Raw genomic sequence first — 21,153 nt, 5'->3', positions numbered from 1 at the left:
AAGAAACAAACACAAAAAAATGAACTGAATCAAACACATTCCCCCTCTGTGGAATTTGAAATAAAAATCTTAGTAGCAAGTTGTCAAGTTTGTTGTGGAATTTGGGCTGAAATTTATGAGGCTGACCAAGGGTTGAAAAGACTCTTAAAGAAAAGTGAACATATATTCCAGGCTGTTTGAGAACAAATGCCATACATTCAAGGAAGCCTCTATTCTCTGCCACTGTAAGAGCCCTGGCTAAACACACACTTTGGGGACTATCGCAGAGTGCTGTGCGTTAGTTACTCCTGCACAAAGTAAAGGTTTATATGGTGAGGATGCAATCATTTCTGATTAACAGGGATGCTCTGATTGACACATCACACCATATGGTACAGCCTCAAACCTGCAATAATGATGGAGAAGAACAGTAATTACACAGCAACTCCTACCCTGTAATCTGCCACGGCTGGAGCGTGTCACCAACTCGACTTTTCTGAGCTGTGTTTTCCTCTCACACATTCTCTCCCATTCCTAGTTGATATTTTCCAGTCCATTTTACTGCCTTGTTCCCCTGGGGCCCTTCTCCAAACAACCTGTGATCAGTGTCCAGATCTCACCCTCCCATTCATCTTCCAATTGCGGAAGCAGGTGAAAGCATTAGTTAGTTAATGATGAGAAGTAAGAGAGTCCCACCTGAGCTACATCCATGCTGGAGTCACAGCTCAGTGGTCGGACAGCGGTGAGATCGTTGGAGCCCAGCAGGGTGGAGATGATTCCATTCTGGTCTACCTTCCGGATCATGGTGGCATCCACAAAGTACATGAGCCCGTTCTTATCCACTGCAATACCTGTGAAAAACCAGCCGTGGGAGTGTAACTCTTGGAAAGGAATCTGGTTTGGGAGGTGGATGTGGAGGTGGAGGTGGAGGATGCCTTGCCACTTGCTTTCTGCCTGGACCTTACTGGGGTGGGTTAGAACACACAGGGAACTGGTCCTCAGCCTTGAAAAGCAGTACTCTTTCTTAGGGGTACTGAAGCAAGATTTGCATAATTCCTGGGGTGCTAGTTACGCACAATCCCTCCCTCCAAATGAAAGAAGATACTTGAGCTGCCAATGAACTAAGGCTGCAAATTGAATGAATGAATGAACTAACTCCCATTTACTCTCTTTTGAAAAGAAGTTATTTCTAAAGTTTATGGCTTTAAAAAATATTGGTGGTAATTACTTGAATACCTTTCACAAATGATTCCAACAATGACACTGAGAAACAATGGTTCTTATAGCCACACACTCCTAATTCAAAATGTATCCTCCAGGAAGAATTCCCAATTAAGCCTTGACTCCAATCAGCACTCTAGTGCCCTGGGGAGGCACCAAGCCCTAGCATTCCCCTGTCACAGCAGGGCCGATAAGACACGGGCTGCGGTTTCTATTTCTTCTGCATTTTCATTTCAGTGCCCAAGTACAAGACTTCGCATCCTTAATCCGTGCTGCAGGCTGCTTTCCCCGTAGCTAAAAATGCTAACAGGAATTAGAACCCTCAGATGATTGCTCCTTAACCTTAAGCATCTTTAGTCCTTTTCAAATGGAGACCAATTGGTTCCAAGAACTCCTCCATCCCAGACCCCTGAAAATTACACCCAGCCTTAACTGCCACCATTTTCTTGGGCATTACAACATGGCAGGTAATGAGCTTTAGACTCTAATAGAGTCCTGTCTACCACAAAAGCCTGGGAGTGGTTGGAGGCTCCTGCTGCTCTTTGTTCTGTCTCCATCCACTATAGCTGGCACTTAGGCCTTTGGAACTAAGATTTTCTTCTGGCTCTGTGACTAGCAGCAGTGAGAAACCCCCAGGTGCAAGCCACTCCACTTTTCACTTGTAGCATATGTGGGTGATAAAGTTTACTTCAAATAAATAAAAAAAAAATTTAAACACCCACCCACACACTGAAGCAATCTATCAGAGTTAAATTATTTTAGGGAAAGCTGTGTTTTAGACTGCTGGGCTTAGTTCAGTTCCAAAAAAGAAGACAGTAAAGCTCACAGCAAGCTCTGTCTGGGATACAGGTTTCTTCTTTTGCAAGCTTTACCTCGAGGGCTCATCAGGGTTGCATCCACGGCCTTTCCTCCGTCCCCGCAGCGGGCTTCATCAAAGGGCAAACACTGTTCGCCGGTCCCTGCCACGACTTCTGAATTCCCAGCCAGATCTTTGGCTCCACTCAGAGACTTGACCCGGTAGATTCGGCGACTGTTGGTGTCAGACACGAAGAGCGAACCAGACACCGGGTCTACGGCCAAGTAGTACTTGTGCGCAGGGTTGTTGCTTTAGTAGAAGAAGCACAAAGAGAAATAAGGGAGGGGCTAGCCAGCTGCCTCCTCAGTGAGACCGATACAAAACCCCTAGCTGACTCTTACCTTCTGCAGTGGCTTTCCACTTTAGTGAACTGGAAAGAATCATAACTTTGCATTCTAACATAACATGGCTCTTTACTACTTCTAATGAGACTTAAGTGCCTCATGCGATCATGAAATTCACAGATTCCATCATATGTCCTACAGACTATTGCTTCATTGAGCTCATATAAAAGATCTCACTCGGTCCTGTTTTCATGAGCAGGATAGTCAGCTTCTTTTATTTCCCCCGCGGGCTTAGTATATTCTCAAATGAGACTGAGGAAAACTACCGCATGACAATGTCTCTATTTAATCTATGCATCCTAATGCCTCCAAGGCGGCTGGTGATCCTTACTACTGAGGCAATCTGGAGTCTTCCTTTGGGACAGGAAACTCCCTGGAGGTATCCCCACCCCCACAACCTCAGCTCTTCCTGTTTCTTAGTGTAGTTACAGTACAGTTGTCAGTAAATGTGAGGACATGTGGTTATCTTGCTGTGTTGTCAAGAGTCTGAATTACAGACTGAAAAAGTAGCATTTTTAAGTCTTGGGTGGCGGTACGGTCACAGTGTGAGCCAAGCACTACCACAGCCTTAAGCCATGTTGGGAGATGAAGAACTGTACATGTGAAATGTATGAGGGACGTCACATAAGCCTCAGAAAATGGGCACATCCTCTGTTGTGCACCTATCAGTGTGGTGAGCCAGGACAGAGTGAGAACTGTGGAACTGGCTGGGGATAAGACACAGGACACTCAAAACTCAACTCAGAGCCGGGTGGTAACCTTAGGTCAGTCTTGGTGGCACTGTGTGCTAGCCTCCTCACTTGGGAAATGAAAAAATTAAATTAGATCACCACTACTGTTCTTCCTAGCCCAAAACCCAACAGCCCTTCCCTTTGCAGTGGGTCCAGAATGAATAGTCAAATACGCTCAATACTTGCTATTCAAGTCGTGGTTTGGGTGCAGCAGGGGATGCCTCTCTGCCCTAGTGGGGTAAACTAGCTTTTGGAGTCACATGCCTAAAACAAGCAAAGGTCTTTTCTTCCTGAGATTTTAAAATTTTACTCCATGGTGATGGGAGGAGAGGGACAAAGTGAGGTGAAGGGAAGGTGAGGGTTATGATAGTTTTTGGCACATTCGCCCTATAGACATTAAGTGGTAAATTACTAATTAAAACACTACCATTTGGGTTCTTCCCCAATTTAAGGGGAAAAAAAGAAGAGCTAGGGAGCTATTTTTAGGGGTAATTTGTGAGATGTGACTATCTTTAATTCCAGCTTCTCCTCAGGTTGCTATTAAGACACAATTGAACTAGAAGTCAAGGTCTTTCTAAAATCCCAGCTTAGATAACTAGCTTGGAAGGGTAAGCTAGCTGGGTTCTATTCTTTCCTTTTTCTTTCCCTCCTTCTTTTTTTTTTTTTTTTTTTTTTTTTGGCTAAGTCATTAGAGAATATCCATATATGCAAAACAAATGAAGGCAGAAAGGGGGAAAATTCATGCCATTTTTTAATTAGATGCTGTACTTTCTTACTGAATGAGCAGTAGCTGGCAGGAACCACAGAAAGATCAAGGCATTGCACATCTGTGCCTATCTACGAGCAAGATAATTAATTCTGGACTTTCTAGGGAGCTGGATTTGAGGAGGCTTTTCCAAGTGTCTGCATAAAAGGAAGCAACTGAGAGTTTGGGGTGAGTTCTTACCCAGGGAGACCTTCTTTCCCATGGCCCCAGACTAATTCCAAGCAAGGAGAGCAGAGCAGCTCAGGCGGGATGGACAGCCCTGCTCCCACAGCTGTGGCTGCAGACCTAACTGGGCGGGTGTGAGTCTCCCGGAAGGCGAGTGGCTTTCCAGGGCATTTTGCTCTTTTTGAAATCTGGCTCAAATGGGGCTCCTATAGCCAGCCAGTTTTGGGTTACCTGAGAATGAGAAGACAGAGGACCCCCTTCCTATGAATTTCCACTGATCAATGATGCCATACAGTCTAACCCTACTCTGTCTAATTTTGACCTCCATCATAAGGAAGCCCTTCTGTGTCTCCCAGGATGGGGTGAGAAGAATTCCTTCAAGCAGTGAAACCAATGGCTTCACTTCTTTTCTTTTTTAAAATAAAAATAAGGTCCTCCTTTCTGCTAGAATGCTCACGCTGCATCCATTTCAGTGCAGTATATGTGTGCGGGCACATGTGCGTGTGCTGTATAGTTTACATATGAATTGAATTAGTGCGGCTTTACATGATAACCTTTGATCAGCGAAATGACAAAGGTTATTCAGACAAACAGGATTTGGTTTACACCATTCAGGCTACTCAAAAGTGACTCAACCCCATGAAATTCTCACACATCTGACTGTTGGATTCATGATGACCAGCAGATTGGCAATTAAGTTTGTGTGTGTGTGTGTATTTTTTAAAATGACCATATATCCAGGGGAAAATATCATTAATGAGTTGAAAATGAGTTTTTGACCCGTTTCCAGTTCATTAAAGCTTTTGTGAACCCAGTCCAGCATTTACAAAAGCCAGAAGTTTGCCTCAACTGTTTGGCTCAATTATGGGCCACACTGAACAGTCAGGATGAAAGTTCATGGAGGGTTCATTATCTTACACTTGCATCTCCCGGAAATTCTAATTACTGTCAGCTTATTTGGTTGCTTTTTGACTGCATTTCATAATTGCTAAAGCTTATCATATCCACAACACACAATTAGCACATCAAAAAGTTACTATATTCGGTACATAAAAATATACAACATTACACAAGAAGCACAAAACAAAAAAAAAGCAAACACAAGGAAGCAAACGAACCATATCAAATTATACAGGAAAGAGTTCTTCATCTTACCTATGTTTAAACTCTTTATTTCTTTATAGAAAGAAAACAGAAGGAAAAAAGAACAAACAGTTAGCTGAAGAATTGATGATAAAGCAAACACAATAATATGTACATATATTTTGTTTTTTTTTTGTATAAAGGGGCCCCCCAAAAGGGCGGTCTTTCTTTCTTTTTTTACTCCTTCTAACTGACAGCTCTTGGTTCAATTTACTTAGGAAGAACCCCTGAGTTTGGAATCCTCCACACCACTGGAAAATCTGGACAAGAAGGCTCGGAATCTCGCACAGGCAACATGGCTGTCACGGGGCAGGTAGCAACAGGTGACACATGACTTCTGGCTAATGAAGGGACTGCAGGTGGGTTATAGCTTCAGGGACACCTGCTGACTAGCAGCGATCCCTGAGAGTACAGTGGGAGAAGGACTCTGGAGCCAAATTCAAGATCAGCTGTAAGGAGTGCCCCATGCTTGGTGTGGGGCAGCATGGTCACACCTGTGTCATCTGTCTGTACTGGCCACCCCAGAGTCAGTACCATCCGAGAGAAAGCCCCTGCTTACACTCAACTGCAGCTTCACAAAGGCTCTGCTGAGCTTTGAGACTCTGAGCCATTTCTAATTCCTCCTCCCATCTCCTCTGTGTGTGTGTGTGTGTGCGCGTGTGCATGTGTGTGTGTGTGAGACCCTCCATATGCATCCTTCCTCACTGTAATGCCTAATACTGTGATGAGTTCCATTATCATTCATGGCATTCACTATAGGCAATAATGTTCCTCTCCTAACTGAAGCCGGAGACTCCAGTTACTATTCTTTAGGTAAACTAGGAAAAGTTTTATTGTCTCTAAAGAACAAAAATACATTTCAATTGCAACAGGAAAGTGGCTGAAAGTGAACACTTGGGGGAAGAGAAGTCAGTGCTTCAAGTAAGGAGAACTGTTTCCCGTCCTTGAGGCTTTGAGGTCAAGGTGGAAGAGCTGCTGACCTTTCTTTTCCTTCCAGCTGAAGGGGGAGGCTTTGGGGAAGGGACAGAGGGGGCTGGATGCCCTGATTCCTGCCTAGGCTCATCTCAGGCCTCTGCCGGGGGCCATCATTAGTGGTGGGTTTGCACAGGGATTACATTTTATATTTTATTCTAACATGTTATTTTTTGCAAAAAAAAAAAAAAAAAGTTAATTAAATGATGCTGATAACTCCTGAGCTCTGACTGACATAGTGCAATTTAAGATTCATTCTGCAAAGCCTGGTGTGTCAGGGTGGCAGCCGGGAATTCTCGCGTCTATTTTATATTGCTTAATGAAAGTGAACTGTTATCTGCCACCAGTGGTAGACATATTTGGCTCTTAATTATTGCAATATCAATTCCACTTTTTTTTTTTTAAAGTCAAGATTTTGTGAAAAGACGATGGGATTTGGGTCTGCAGACCTGACCTACTTCTTTCCTAAGAACATCTGCTTTAAGTTGATTAATATAATATCTGTGTTGGGGGGAAGAGGATGGGAAGGGGTAAGGGAATCAAGTCTTTGGAGTATGTAGAGTCCGAATGATCAGATGGATATGAGCTTTGGGTAAAGGCCAAGGTCACTGCTATTCCAGCCTAGGGTCAGTAGCAGGTTGGGCGCTTAGTAGAAAACAAACCAACAACATCTTTGAGTCCGTCTATGCAGATGGGTACGGATGGCCTACTTACAAGGAACAAGCCTAGGCTTTGTATGTGTGCTCTCAATAACACAAACCCTTTAAGCATCCCTTTGAGGAAAAAGTGGTGTCTCTGATTTAAGAATTGAGATGGATTAGCTCTCCATACTGCAGAGTCTCAATGACTCCTCTGTGAGGCCTACAGGGTCTCTCTTAGCTTTCACAGTCTGTCTGGCAAGCTGTCATCGCACTGTCTTGTGATTTATGTTTGTGTGCTTGTCTTCCTCACTTCTTTGTGAATAGGACCTGACTTACTCATGTCTGTGTTGCAGACAGACAGAGTGGAGAGCCCAGGAGAGGGCAATGACCAGGAAAGTGGCTTCTTGGGCTGTGTCCCCCAGTGTTGGGCAGACCATGTCTGTGATGGGTTCCAGTGCCTCATCTTCTGCTCAGAAGTTTGGAGCTATAATCAATTGAGACTATTCTTTCTCTCTTTCTCTCTGTCTCTCTCTGCCGCTGAACCCAGGGTCTTCATACTAAACTACATTCCCCACCTTTAAGAATTTTTTTCTTTTGAAACACAGTCTTACCAAGTCTCTAACTTGCCCAGGCTGGGCTCAAACTTGAGACTTTCCTGTTCAACCCTCCTGAGTGCTGGGATTACAGGGGTGTGCTACTATGCCTGGTTGACTATCTCTTTTTATTCCAACTCCCTTTGTGTCCTAGTTTCTCCCAGGAGCTGGATTGAGGGTAAATTGGACTGACTATGTTGTTTTGTTATTGTTGTTTTAACAGAAGGGAAATTGAGTTGGGATACACATAGTTTAGTTTTAGGCATATGTAATTATATGGTTTGCAATCCTTTCAGCATCTAGTTAAATTACTTCCAGCCACTCTGGTGTAAAATAGCTTCAGGAATGCTCCTATCCTACTGTGCTGATTTGTCCCTGCTACTGTGTGGCATCACTTGAGGGCATATGAGGTTGGGGTAGAATTTGTATTTTAGTACTCCAAGGATATCAGTGAGAAACTGGCTAGTGCCTATCAACTCAAAGAGTGCGTAGATTTTCCACTGCACAAGGAAATTTAAGATGTCCAGAAATAACACAAAGGAAACTTAATGGAGGCTTCCCCAAGTTTTACAACTCTAACAACTTATGCATAATCCATTATCAACTGCAAACAGGAAAGACAGCCCCCCCCACCTTGTCAATAATCTGGAACCAAATCAGCCACACTGGAGGAAAAGACTGGATCTTTCCTCATTCTCTCTATAGATATTGAAAGTAACCCTCATATTAAAAGATAGCTAGGGAGTGTGGAGCCAAAAACTGTGGGGAAACAAGAATCATGGAAGTGTAATGGCAGTTAATTAATACAAAATAATAGGTTATTTGTCTGGATTTTGTGATGTTTGTGCTAGTAGTTGGCTTTTTAAAATGTTGCCATCTGTTTTGCTTTCCCATCTTGAGTAATATTCAGTTTAATTTTTATTTTCTAGTCATAATTCTGTCTCTTTCTTAGAGGACCTCCCGCCCCTGCCAATTGTATTGGCTTCTGGTCCCGTGAGATCTGAATTTGTCCTTGATAAAAAGCTTTGAACAGGCTGTGGAGCACTATCCAGAATCTGAGGGACATATGGTGGTTATTTTTGGTCTGGGTTGGGTGTTTTTCTGTCTTTCCTTTCCTGACTCCCATCTTCAAAACCTGACCACAAGAGAAGCACTGGCATCCTGTAACCTAGCCACTGAGTTCTCCCTAACATCATCCAACCCGGCCATCCAGCAGTGTCTGTGCTTCTCGAATATTCTGGTCAGTTCTTCCTTCCGATTCTGGCTGCCTTCGCCCTTCTTCCCGGGTTCCCATTTCCCCACATCTCCATCCCCTCCAGCACTGACATCTTATTTCTTTCCCTGAACACCTTCTCAGATGCATGCAGTGATACCCTGTACCTTCCCTAAAAGCAGCATCGAAAGCCAGCATGGAGAAATGGTTTCATTGAAAAAGACAGCACATTTAATATCATAGTATAACTTTTATGTTGAAAAATAAAAATAATTAAAAACATTTCAAACATTAAAGAAGATGTGAAATTCTTATGTTCACCAAAAGGGGCCACATAAAAAGGTAGAGAGCGATGATCTGATTCCTTATTTACTGCCTTAGACTGGGGTCCAATTTCTAAAATGTTCTTAAACTGTGCAGGGAGAAAGGGTTTTCTCAGGAGAGAAGCTCATCTTACGATGTGCACAATGGACAAAGGTACTCAGCTTCACAGGGCTGAGGTTTCAGGAGGACCGTCTGGAAAGAATGATCATTATAAGGAAAAGGGGCCATAAAGGGTGGGATATCAGGTTTTTTGGGAAGTAGGTGTTGAAAATGTGCTCCATCGAAGCACACAGATGGTACCAGTATTACCTAAGAGAAGGCTCTTTTCAGCATCAGAAGTGACTTGAAATTGTGTAGTATTCTACCCTTGTGAGTTTTGTACAAGCAAAGACAGGAAGGAGGGAGATGAGTAGCAGAAGAACCATGGCAACATTTAAATAGAATCCCAGTTTTGAGCTGAGTTCTAGGGTGGATAAGCAAGATGGGGATGGGTTTTGACTCCCCAAATTGAATCATTCAACTGCCAGTTCACAATGGAGAAAAGACATAAGCAAGACAGGTCTCCTTCCCCCTCCTCCTCCCTTGGCTGGTGGCTGTTTTGAAGAGAGGGGATTGACAGCCCTTTGTTTTCAGGGATGTAGTGGGAAGAAAAGAAGAATCAAACTAGTCTTCTTGTAAAAGCTTAACTTCTAATCGGCTCTAGGTTCCTGGCTGATGAAAGCAAGAATAAGTCTAAAGACAGTTAAAAAAAATAAAATCACACAGCTGTCAAGGGAAATTGGGAGCCATTTTCCCTCAAGCTGTCCTCAATGTCACCATGTGGGCACGGTGTGGTTTGCTTTGATTGGGCCATTAACTTGTATCACTGATGTGGTGGCCTCTGTAGCTGGAGATGTGGAATCAAGGACTGATTCTAACAAGTCCTTTTTATCCAGGCAACCTATCTCAGGCACGCAGAGGGGCTGGCATTGCTCTGAGAGTCATCACTGGGTGACAGTGACCAAGGTGTCCTACAGAAGTTCACACATTGGGCCTAAAGACTCACGCAGGGATGGGTGGACAGCAAGGCAAGCGGTGATACCAACTCGCATGAAAAATCCGAGCCTTAAGCAAAAGGGTGAGAATTATTTCTCCTAGAGTGATCAGGCTTCTTGCAAAGGGGGGATTTTCAACCCTGGCCTCACAGGGGGACACAAAGAGGGAGACTGGGGAGAGCAGATATTCTGAGTCGAGGGTGCAGCCTGCATCAAGACTTTAAGGTGAGAATGTACTGAGCGAGTGCTGATTTGACTGTGAGCAGGAAGAGCTGGGTGAGAGAGGGTCAGACAGGCAGGATAATACCTGCGAGAGGAACAATTCATCTTTTTATTTTTTTCTTGTAGGGCTTGGAAAAGCTCCACGCTACCTCCATTCCTCTTCCTGCCTCCTACTGTGCCTACCCTTTCCCCACAGGATCCTGGCTCCCCTGGGTTAAAAAAAGAAAGAAGCAAAGTCGGGGGTGGGGGGTCCAAAGAAACAAAAACCCCTGGAAGGAGACCTTGGGGGGAAAGCAAGGACAGTGTTGTATGGATCCTCCGCTTGATAGCTGGAGGGTCTCCCCGCTTTTTCTACTCTGCTTCCTTCTCGTCCTCATGGTTCATGTTTTGGATACGGAGGCCTCTTCTACTGCATGAACTTCCCACTCTGTTTCTGGGATGGTTAGGGGACAGCTCTTCAGCTGTGCCTGTACCGCACAGGCACCCTCATCCTCCTGCGGGACTCTGTCAGTCTCTGCTCCCTCCCTCCTATGACTTCAGAGGCCACTGTGGGGGTGGCTCACCCTCTGACTCCTGCAGTCTCCTCAGGACAGAACTGCTGTTTTCACTTTGCTTTCTACCCCCTGCAGTGCCTGGCACAGTCTTTGCTCTCAGAAATACCTGGCAGCAGTGGCTGTGGTAGTCAGGCCACTATCTGTATACCAGAGGAGTACAATGCACATGTGATCCGAAGCTTCTGTCTTTCATTTCATGTTGAGGCTGCTCAGGAGGGACCACTGGCCCCTCAGGAGCCCAGGCCAAAATCCTGAGTGGCATCTCTCTCCCTCATCTCTATGTCTGTCTCTGTTCTTGTCTCTGTTCTCTCTTTCTTCATTCTTTGATTTATTAGGAAGTCCTATCTGATATAACTAGAAAATATATATCTAAGTTGAAAAATTTTCATATCCTTTCCCTACTATGCTAGTCCAAATTGCCATCAGCAAAAGCCTGTGACCCTATGGTAACTTTCCTCTGAATTTCCCACTTTTCTGCCCTCATCCCTGCAGTCCAGGCTTCACATAGCCAGGGTCACTTTTAGAAAACGCCAGTGTAACCATCTCTGACCACCGACCTCTGGTGGCTGCCCATTGTAATAAGAATGCAATTCACATTTGTCCACATAGTCAGTAAGTCTCCGAAGCTTCGATCCCCTCCCTACTCCTCTCATGTCCTCTGAGGATGCTCCCCTGAGCTAACTGTGCCACTTGGAATGTCTATGGTCCCTTTAGTAAGCTAGGTACTGGCTAGTTATTATGGCTTTTGCATACAACTTCTTTCTGTCTGAAAATTTCCCGCCTTAATTAGAGACCTTATTTCTCTAAGATCTTTCTCTTAGATGAGGGTCTGGAATCCACTTTCCTAGAGAAAGCATTTTCAAGATTATTTAGGGGTTAATATTTTCCTAGAACCAAAGAGCCTGGACTATAGATCTAGGAGCAAGCAAAGACCAAGAGGTTCTGCCAGGGTGGCAAAAAATTACCTAGCAAGGCACAATGAATTATGCTAGTCATATCCTAGTGAATGTGCAAAGATTCAAAGAATTTGTAGAGCAAGGACCCAGAGGTACTTAACAAAAACTTTTGGATTGGTAAATGAACATTAGTGTTTCTCAAACTTTGATGTGCATCAGACTGTTCTACAGAGCTTTAAAAAAAATGAAAGACACCTTGGTCCCTCTCTAATCTAAAGACTGAAAGCCATTTCCTTTGTTTGTAAATCATTTGTTGACAATCATATTAACCTCTGTGTGGTGATTTATAGATATTTGAAGCATTTCTCTAAAACCTTAGTGATTCTGGGCCTATGTTTTGGGTCACAGGGATGACATGTTCTCTGCAGAACTCCCCAATACAACCATTATTCTTTCATCCCAAGAGACTTAGGAGCAACAGGGAACAAGAGAGCAGAAATTTGCCTGCATGTCCATTTACCGTAACTCCAAGATGCTGGTCACATTTCGAGAAGGAAAGATGCGCCGGATGTAGTTGAAGTCACCCACGAAGAGGCTGCCATCGACTCCCACTGCCAGGGCCACAGGGGCCAGCAGCTTGTTGCCCTCGGCAAGGCCATTGCAGCTGGGACAGGAAATGCTCCGGCGGCGGCCATTACCCATGATGCTTGTGATGATGGCGGGCTGCTGGGTCAGGAACTGGTTTTCCCCAGTGCCTTTGTGCAGGATTCCTTGCGGAGGGAGACAAAGGGTAGTGGTTACTGGAGGACACTCCTACTGCATTGGGGAGGGGCAGGGGAAGAGTAGGGAGAAGAGAAAATTTTGGAATCGTCTTTTCAAGTGCTCTCTCACTTCTTCATGAGGTCTTAAGCCATGAGGCTTAAGGAGCTAGAATGGGATGGCAGCCCTCAAATGCCATGGGCTTGGAGGGACAACTAAAGATTTATGAGCTTTATGCTCTGTGAACCAACCCCATATTAGCTGACATTTTAAAGGAGAAGAGATGGTACTTGATGACAGTGGCTGAGGGAAGGCAGAGGCTGCTACTGGAATGTCAAGGTTGGAGAGATGACTCCAGGGAAGGCATGATGCTGTCTCTGGGAAAAGAGAGGCGCTCACTTACCACTCTTCACGTTGAGAATGTGATGCTTGTCCAGGGACCAGCCACCGAGGTTGGAAGGGTCCAGCTCAAAGCCCTGCAGCAGAGCAGTCCTTTTCTCCCACAGGATGAGGCTGGGGCAGGTCTCATACTCAAACCCCACAGACACTGGAAGGTAAAAAGGGGTGAGAGAGCAAGAGAAAAGACAGAGGGCTTGATTACTCTGGAGCTCTCTAATGAGAATGAGAAACATGCTGGTGTGGGGGGGTACAGATTCTGTTCTCAGAATCACTCAAAGAGGTGGGCTGACTGCTTTATCCTTGTGATTCCACAACATTAAGTTCAGATTTTGAGCTGAATTCAACCTTGAAACTTTATATTTTTATACTTTGTGGGATGGAAAGACTTTTCCAATGGACAACAAACTTTTAAAAATGACCTCAGTGATGTGGAGGGAGAAGGGAAATCATTTAAAAACTGAATACTGTGCAATTTTTCTTTAGAGATAGATGGGAGACTGTTTCTCTCAGCCTGCTCTTCATCAAGTGCATTTGTTATATCTTGTGTGACTTATTTCCAGTCACTAGGAGAAAGAACTCTGGAAGCTTAGTGGCTCACTGATGAGGAGATTCTGGGGCAATAGCTTGTATAAGTCAAGGCAATTTTCACAATTGGTATGCTGCAACTACAGGGTTTGCAATCATGTATTCAACCAACCATGATCGAAAATATTTGAATAAAAATACTGCATCTGTACTGAACATGTACAGATTTTTCTCCTGTCATTATTTTCCAAATAATGCAGTATAATAACCATTTACATGGCACATACATTGTATTAGGTACCATACATAATCTAGATATGGTTTAAAGTATATGGGAGGATGTGCATTGATATATGCAGATATCACACTAATTTATATAAGGGACTTGAGCATCTGCAGATTTAAGTATCTGTGAAGGGTTGTGGAATCCAGGCTCAGTGGGACTGAGGGATGACTGTATGTTCACTCAGAACTTCAGGAAGTGCCAGGAGAGATGTGCATCCCACTAGTGACATGGAGATTCAAAGAGGATCAGAATCCAAAATTTTATTTGTAAAAACTTTGCATTTGCTCACGAACAAAGGGAGTGGGAGAAAGAGAAGGGGATTAGCCTTATCATGTTTCCTGCCTTCCGCCTGGGGCTCCAAGTTTCTCACACATAAAATGGGTGTTATGGCTTATGTCTGGATGTTCCCTCAAAGTCTCATTCAGTGATGGGGGCTGGCTTTTCAGAGGCAGCTGAATCTAGAGTTTGTGATTGGTTCATTGTCTAGTGCTGGGATTGGCACTGTGAGTGATACAATTGCACTGGGATGGGAGCCAGCATACAATTTAAGGGAGAAAAAGAGGCACGATCCTCTTGTTGCTTTTGCTGTCTTCCACTGCCATGAACAGTTGCCCCTCAACCATCCCAATCTGCCTTGAAGCCACCTGATTATGGACTGAAACCTCCACAAACTGTGAGCTAAATAAACCCTTCCTTTCTCACCTTTGGGTGTCAGGTATTTTGTCTCAACACCAAGAGAAAAGTAACTAAGACAAGGGGGTAATTCAAATCTTAGTTTCTTCAAGAAATGTGGTAAAGATGAGAGAGATGAAATGCTGGATACCACATATGGTTAATTGGGACACTATTTTGGAAATACAAAACATTGTTATTGCTGTTCCTACTACATTAAACCCTTAACTACACATGTCACCTTTGGGATTCTCTGCAGCTTTTTAGAAATCCTGAGATACAAAAATGCTGATACAAGTGAAGGGAAAAGTTTTGTCTTAAGAACAAAAACTAAAAAACCAAAAGCTAAGCCCATGTATTTCCTAGTTTGTCTTCGAAAAGGACGAAGAAATAATGACCAGCCTGGCAGCAAAGGGGATTGCTAGTGCTCTGCTTGTCAACTGGATATTTTATTCCTCGTTGAGAAGAACCTGGACTCCTTGAAGAAGTGACTGGGGAAAGAAATGAATGAGGTGAGATCAGGCTTACATTTAACTACACTAGACAGCAAGAGAGGAATCAGCTAGGGTTATAAATAAGGATTTGCGAGCCAGCTTAAAGATGCTCTGAATGCTCAAACATGGGACTATGTGACTATTCTTAGGAGAATGGCTTCAGTGGTTGAAACATACTTGATACCTTTCAGTCTCTGAGTTTATAAAAAGTTAGAAAATGAAGTGAACTAAACAAGCATTTGTCTTTCCTTATTTGAATTGTGCCTCAAATAACTGAACATTTGATGAGAAAACATCTCCTGTAATTTTGGCTAATAGATGGAAAAGCAGTAACAGAATCAAAATGTCATTTTGTAGTCTCTAATAATCTACAAGATCTGGGCAATGAGCATCTGTGCCTGCTCAGACTGTAAAAGGCAACATAACCTGACATGAGGTGTCTCCAGGTGGGAGAACATAGAACTGCCTGTCAGGTGATCATGATAGAAAAGTCAAAACTGAACTGAGAGAGCTTCAGACCCAAGCATCAATTCACTGGACATACTAGGGTGAGAGGAACAGGTCAGATAGCCACCAGCATGGAATCAGGACACACGCAACCAGATGATGGCACATTTGACAGGCAACAAATCCAGTCTCATATATAAATAAATACAAGAATAAATAAATATATGTTAAAAAGAGAAATGGAAAGATGAGAATCTTTAAAAGAATATTTAAAGAATATTTATAAGGGGCTGATCACCTGTAAAAGGCAGATCTTATCTGGATCTTGACTTAAAGTATTAAGAAATATAGAATAATGTTAGACCATTTGATATTTGGAAATTGTGTTTTTCTTGGTGATAATGATGTTGGTATGTTTGCAAAGTGATTTTTGAAGCTATATTTTGCAATATCCCAGATGAAAGGATGAAATATCTTTGACTTACTTCAGTAAAATATAGGAGGCAGGGAAACAGATAAAGGTGTGGAAAACAAGATTCATCGTGAACTGATAATGGTAGGATCTGGAGTACACGAAGGTCAATTATTATATACTGTCTAGTTTTTGCCATTAGTTATCATTTTGTTATTTTCCAGATCCAATATCGTTCTGATTGGCTGGTGCTTGCTATTCAATGCACTGAGTACTCCATTAATGTCTTATAATTTTGAATAAGTTCCCAACTCCACTCAGTGACGAAGCTGACTACTGGGGTCACATGCTGGGCATGTGCAGCTGGCCAACTGCTTCCTGGCCCTTCTCTGTAACCATAGGGGTTATCCAGGACTACGAAGTGACCCAAGACAACAGGTATAGACCAACGCTGTGCACAATGGCAACGTCCGATAAACATGGGCTGATGATTCTAGCGAAGACATCTGAGCTTACTGGCTTCTTACTTTGGCAACTCACAGTTCTTGAAAACCACAAGCCTACTTGTGAAGACAACATAGGATGCTGGGATTTAATTAATCCCCAGATAGCTCTCCACAAGTAGGCAGGCCCAGAGCTCACAGCTCCAATAACCATAGGAATTTTCTCTTACATGGATCTTTCCTAAGCAGAGGTTGGTGCGATTCCTTCAAAAGGCAAAGCCCTGAAACATAGCATGTAGCTCTCAGATCAACTTGAGCCCAAATTTCTAACTCTCAAAGCTGTATTCTGTGCTGTTTGTAAGTTCTCTCTCTGGAGCATGAGCCAGCCCCTGCCCACCTCTCTCCTTCACCTGGATCATTCTTCTTGCCTACCATACTCCAGCCGCAGTGATTTTCTCCTCATCCTCAAATGCACCTTACTCTCCTCTGTGCCTGGAGTGCTCATCTGATTTCTTTTTCTGTGTGTTTTTGAGACAGGGTCTCACTATGCAGTTCAGGTTGGCCTTGAGCTCACTTTTTAGCCCAGGCTGGTCTTGAACGCACAATGATCTTCCTACCTTAGCCTCTTGAGTGCTAGGATTACCAGCATGCACCACCATGCCTATGCTCATCTGATTTTTACAGGGCACCTTCTGAATGTTCATGTTTGCAATTAATTGTCATTCTTCTGAGAAGCCTTCCTTGAATACCTGTCTACAGATGTCCCTTCTCCTCAGTATGTATCTCTTATTGTTACTTTTTTATTAGCACTTACCATAGCTGGATATTTCCTTGTCCAACCTATGTTTTTTTTTTTTTTTACCTCAGATCCTACACTAGAATATAAGACCCAGTGAAGAGGGACTTTGCCTGTATTACTGACCTTTGTGTCTTTATCTACTAGAACAGTGCTTGGTGTAAAACAGGAACTCAGTAAATACAGATTGAATTAATATATAATTAAGTCTATGAACTAGTAAATGACTGAGACCACAACATACCAACGGCATCTGAGAGTCCATATACCCTCTGGCCATAAGCATCGGTCTTATCCCAGATGAAGGTGTAGGCAAGGTTGGGGGAAGCCTGGAAGGACTTTTGGAAGAGGTGCCCCTCAACAGCGACCATCAGGTGAACCCTGATGAGGTTCAAGGGCACTGTGGACTGGGTCATGGTGATTTTCAGCAATGACTTATACCCCGCAGTTCTGGAACTTAGATAACGAAGCTTGACATTGGAACCAGGGAGCTCGATTTCTTCATGAAGGACCTGTAGGGAAACACATGGTAGTTATAGCACATCAAACATAGCCCTGGCAGGTGGGTTATTGGCAGCCCAAAGCTCGCAAGCTGCTGCCTCCTCCACAGAAAAGTATCACACCATTTGTGGGTGCACGAACCACTTCCCACAGCTGAGAGGGAAAAAGAAAAACCAGCCCAGACTTCATCCTACACCACGTAGTGAAGGGGCTGAGGTTATGATTTTTGGATTAATAATTATTCTTGGTCACTGTTGTGTTTCTTTTAAAAAAAACCACACTGTTGGCAAAAGATGTAAATAAGAACAGCAGGCTTTATTGCTAGCTGCATGCAAGGAGGCCACGAGAGGCTGTAATTATATGAACCTGCAACTTCCACTGACAATCGGTATAAAGCAACAGGGAGGCAATAATGTAATATGCCCTCTGTCGTAACACCGATGTAGATCATTAAAGCGCCTCTTATCATGTATCTCTGTGACTAACAGGAATAAAAAGCAATTTGCAGGTGGGTTGCACATATGTAGATTGTTTTTATTTTATTAAAAGCTCCGGTGACTGCCACAAGTCTTGAACAACTATCTGCAAACATCCAGAATGTCCGGGAGGGATTCAAACTTTGGTCCCCAGTGGCTATAAATTCTATTGTGCTCCTATTTTTCATCCCTCTTTTTAAATATTAGCTCCTGGCTCACTGATGGAGACAGATAGGAACGAGGAAGTTGGCTGGCTGGTTTTGGTGAAGGAAGCACTGAGAATCCCACCTTGACACCTGACAGTCCTACCTGGGTCTCAGGCACGATGGGGTTCTGTGCAGGGGCAAAGGAAGCACTGAGAATCCCACCTTGACACCTGCCAGTCCTACCTGGGTCTCAGGCACGATGGGGTTCTGTGCAGGGGCAGCACTGAAGAACGTAGATAGAGGGGAGGAGATGATGATTGGGTCGGGCCGGACAAAGCCACTGAGGTCACAGCTGGGGATGGAGTTCTCCTCTGTCTTCATCACCAGGGTGTCCATGGCATAAAAGCTATTCCAGGGCAGCCACACTGTGCGCTCCTGGCTGAGGAACGGGGCTCGCTCAAAGTGCAGGGTCAAGGAGGCACCGCCATTGGCGATCAGGTCAAATCTGGAGAGAGGCAAAGGAGCCCAGCTTCAGACGAGGATTCAGCTTCAGATAAGGCCCAGTGCTTTAGTCTCCTCCCCTGAGAGAAGCAGGAGGGCAAAGCACACAAGAAGAACCAGGGCTTTGGAGCTAAGTGGGCTTGGTTGGAACCCAAACACTATCACCTCCTAGGTGTGTAGCCACAAGTATGTTAGTAGCCTTCTCCAAGCCTGTTTCTTTATTTGCCAAATGGAAATAATGGCACTCAACACTCAGTACAGCTGAGGGAATCAATGTCATGATGGGTGCAAAGCAGGGGTAAGCAAACTATGGCCCGCGGGTTAAGCCTGGCCCACCATCTATTTTGGTAAGTAAAGTTTTATTGGCATACAGCTATGGCCATTGGCTGATATATCATCTATGACTGCATCCCTTTCACAGTGGCAGAGCTGAGTAACGGTGAAAACCCCACATGGCCACCAAAGCTTAATCATTTACTATCTGGTCTTTAACAGAAAGTGTTTGCTGATGCCTGGTATAAAGCTATTAGCACAGCAATAGGCTAACAGGAGCGTTGAATAATCAGTGCAGTTATAATGACATGTTAACACACAAGGAAAGTTCCTGACAGCATTCTTGTCAACCTATGCTCTTCTGATCTCTTTGGTAATTGTTCTTGTATGTATACCTTTCAGTGTCATAGTAGGCCTGCCTGGCAAGTGTGAGGTTGTGAGTTTGATTCCTGGTGGCAACGTTTTTTTTTTTTTTTAGCAATGGTTCTTGAACTGCATTCCTGTTTGTCCCTCAAGAGCTGGCTGGGAGTGCATGGCCAGCAGAGTAGGACAAAGATAGCTTTCTTTCCAGCTAATAGAAAGGAAGGAGATTAGTGGAAAGAAATTCTCCAGTTTTAAGATGCACTAGAATCTCAATGCCTGGAGGACAGCAGTGTTTCTGTCTTGTTTGTTTCAGAATCCCCAGGGCCAACATTCTGATGAAATTACACTGACCACCACCTTCATTCAACTTTGGTATCATGTTTGGTGTTTTATCTTTTGTACTTTTGAGACACATATGAACAAGGAGCATATAAATTAAGGTCATCAGAGCATACATAGTATAGCAGTTTACACTTTAGTTAATTTGCTTATAAATTTATTTACTGGGAATGCACACTGCTGGGGACAGTTTTACATGGTATGCACAAAAGAGTCTTCTCTTGAAGCAAAATTGTTCCTAGGTGGTATGACAGAATGTACAAGAGTTTATGTCACATGCTATACTCTAACACACTATGAGAATCTTCAGAGGATCACCTCAAACATGGCATGGGGTTTTTATGTCTTTTATTCTGAACAAGCAAGAGTCCAATCCAGGAGCATGTGACTTGGGCAGTAGCTTGTGGCATAATTAGTTAAGAAGTATCTCAGAGGATTGAGGGAGCAGAAAAAAGAACAGACAGGAGACCGAGACCTCAGAAATGGCTCCCTGTGTGTTTTACAGGCCTTTCAGGAATCAATTTAAGGATGCTGGTCTCCAGAAATGGCTTCTAAGAATGAACAAGGCCCAAAGGACCTCTGCATGATACACATCACTGTCTTAGTGCTTCCTAATAATTAGATTTGGTTACAGAAATGTATTTATGAGTGAGATGTGAGGCATCTAATGAATGAAGATGATTCCCACCTTATTTGGCTGGACTTTCGAATTTTCAACTTTACAATGGTGTGAAAGCGATATGTACTCGGCAGAAACTGTACTTTGAATTTTAATCTTTTCCTGGCTTGGTGATATGCAGTGCAACCTGCTTGTGCAATGCAGGGCAGTAGAAGTGAGCCATAGCTCCCAACCAGGGATAATGACACAAGGGTGAACAACACGTACTCTACAACCTACAGTGCTGCTAAGGTAGCGTGTTTGGTAGGTTAGGTGCATTTCAAACATTTTTGACATGTAGTATTTTCCCTGTGTGATGTATTTATTGGGATATAACTGCACTGTAGGTTAAGGAGCATCTGAATTGATGATTTTACATGAATCATTAGATCCCTTTTTGGTTTTCAGTGTTGAGGTCATGAGAACAGGGGTTCCTGTGGGCTGATAAATTTTGAAACTGCCTGCAAACCTACCTTAGAATATCAGGAAATAAAGCTAGCCTTCTTGTTCAAGAAAGGTAAAAATCGTAATTCTCATCTCCACGACATGATTTTCCTGAGTCTGCTTTTTATAGAAAAAGTATTCCAACAGATTTACAGTCTCTTCCTTCCATGTGATTGTGTGTATGTGTTTCTAGTCCAGAGTGAGTGTTTTTCTCTTTCTATAGATTTCTTTTCTTCTCTTTTTCTTTAACTTTTGACTCTATGCCCAAAGGACTAAGAAACACAGAGCTTTCATCTTGGTGGGGGCTGAGCGGGTGCACATTTCTAATCAGAAGATAACAGGGGAAGGTTGCCTCTTTCACACAGCAGGGAGACTGCTAAATGTATTTAATTAGACTCCTCTGATTACAGCCCACCCCCTCAAAACTGTAGCGAAAACAACGCAACTCCTAAAGCCACAGATGAAAGCAGAAGGGGATCACCACAGGACACTATGTCATGTGGATCTCTGTCACCCTGCACTGCCTTTGATTTAAAATAGGAGTTAGTTTCTAAGAGCTTCCTTT

The 21,153-nt window shown here is 43.5% G+C and overlaps 1 protein-coding gene across 13 annotated transcripts in view; it reads right to left on the bottom strand.

The window, feature by feature from the left end:
• The window catches only part of Tenm2 (teneurin transmembrane protein 2), a 1,173,780-nt gene that overhangs the window by 36,178 nt on the left and 1,116,449 nt on the right, over window positions 1-21,153 (bottom strand). For 11 of the 13 annotated variants that reach the window (XM_063230743.1, XM_063230749.1, XM_063230745.1 and 8 more), the window contains 7 exons: window positions 18,254-18,515; window positions 17,132-17,399; window positions 12,817-12,960; window positions 12,175-12,424; window positions 5,218-5,238; window positions 2,073-2,305; window positions 676-830 (listed from right to left, as the gene is read on the bottom strand). In XM_063230743.1, coding sequence (XP_063086813.1) covers window positions 676-830; window positions 2,073-2,305; window positions 5,218-5,238; window positions 12,175-12,424; window positions 12,817-12,960; window positions 17,132-17,399; window positions 18,254-18,515 — 1,333 coding nt within the window. The remainder of the gene's footprint in view (window positions 1-675; window positions 831-2,072; window positions 2,306-5,217; window positions 5,239-12,174; window positions 12,425-12,816; window positions 12,961-17,131; window positions 17,400-18,253; window positions 18,516-21,153) is intronic. The other 2 variants (XM_063230744.1, XM_063230746.1) reach the window with 1 other exon arrangement.

This window comes from Cavia porcellus, unplaced genomic scaffold (genome assembly GCF_034190915.1).
Source record: "Cavia porcellus strain 051 isolate PalLab524CR breed Dunkin Hartley unplaced genomic scaffold, mCavPor4.1 scaffold_19, whole genome shotgun sequence".
Lineage (NCBI taxonomy): Eukaryota > Metazoa > Chordata > Mammalia > Rodentia > Caviidae > Cavia > Cavia porcellus.
Note: the sequence above shows the minus strand (reverse complement) of the source record. Positions and strands in the feature narration are given on the sequence as shown.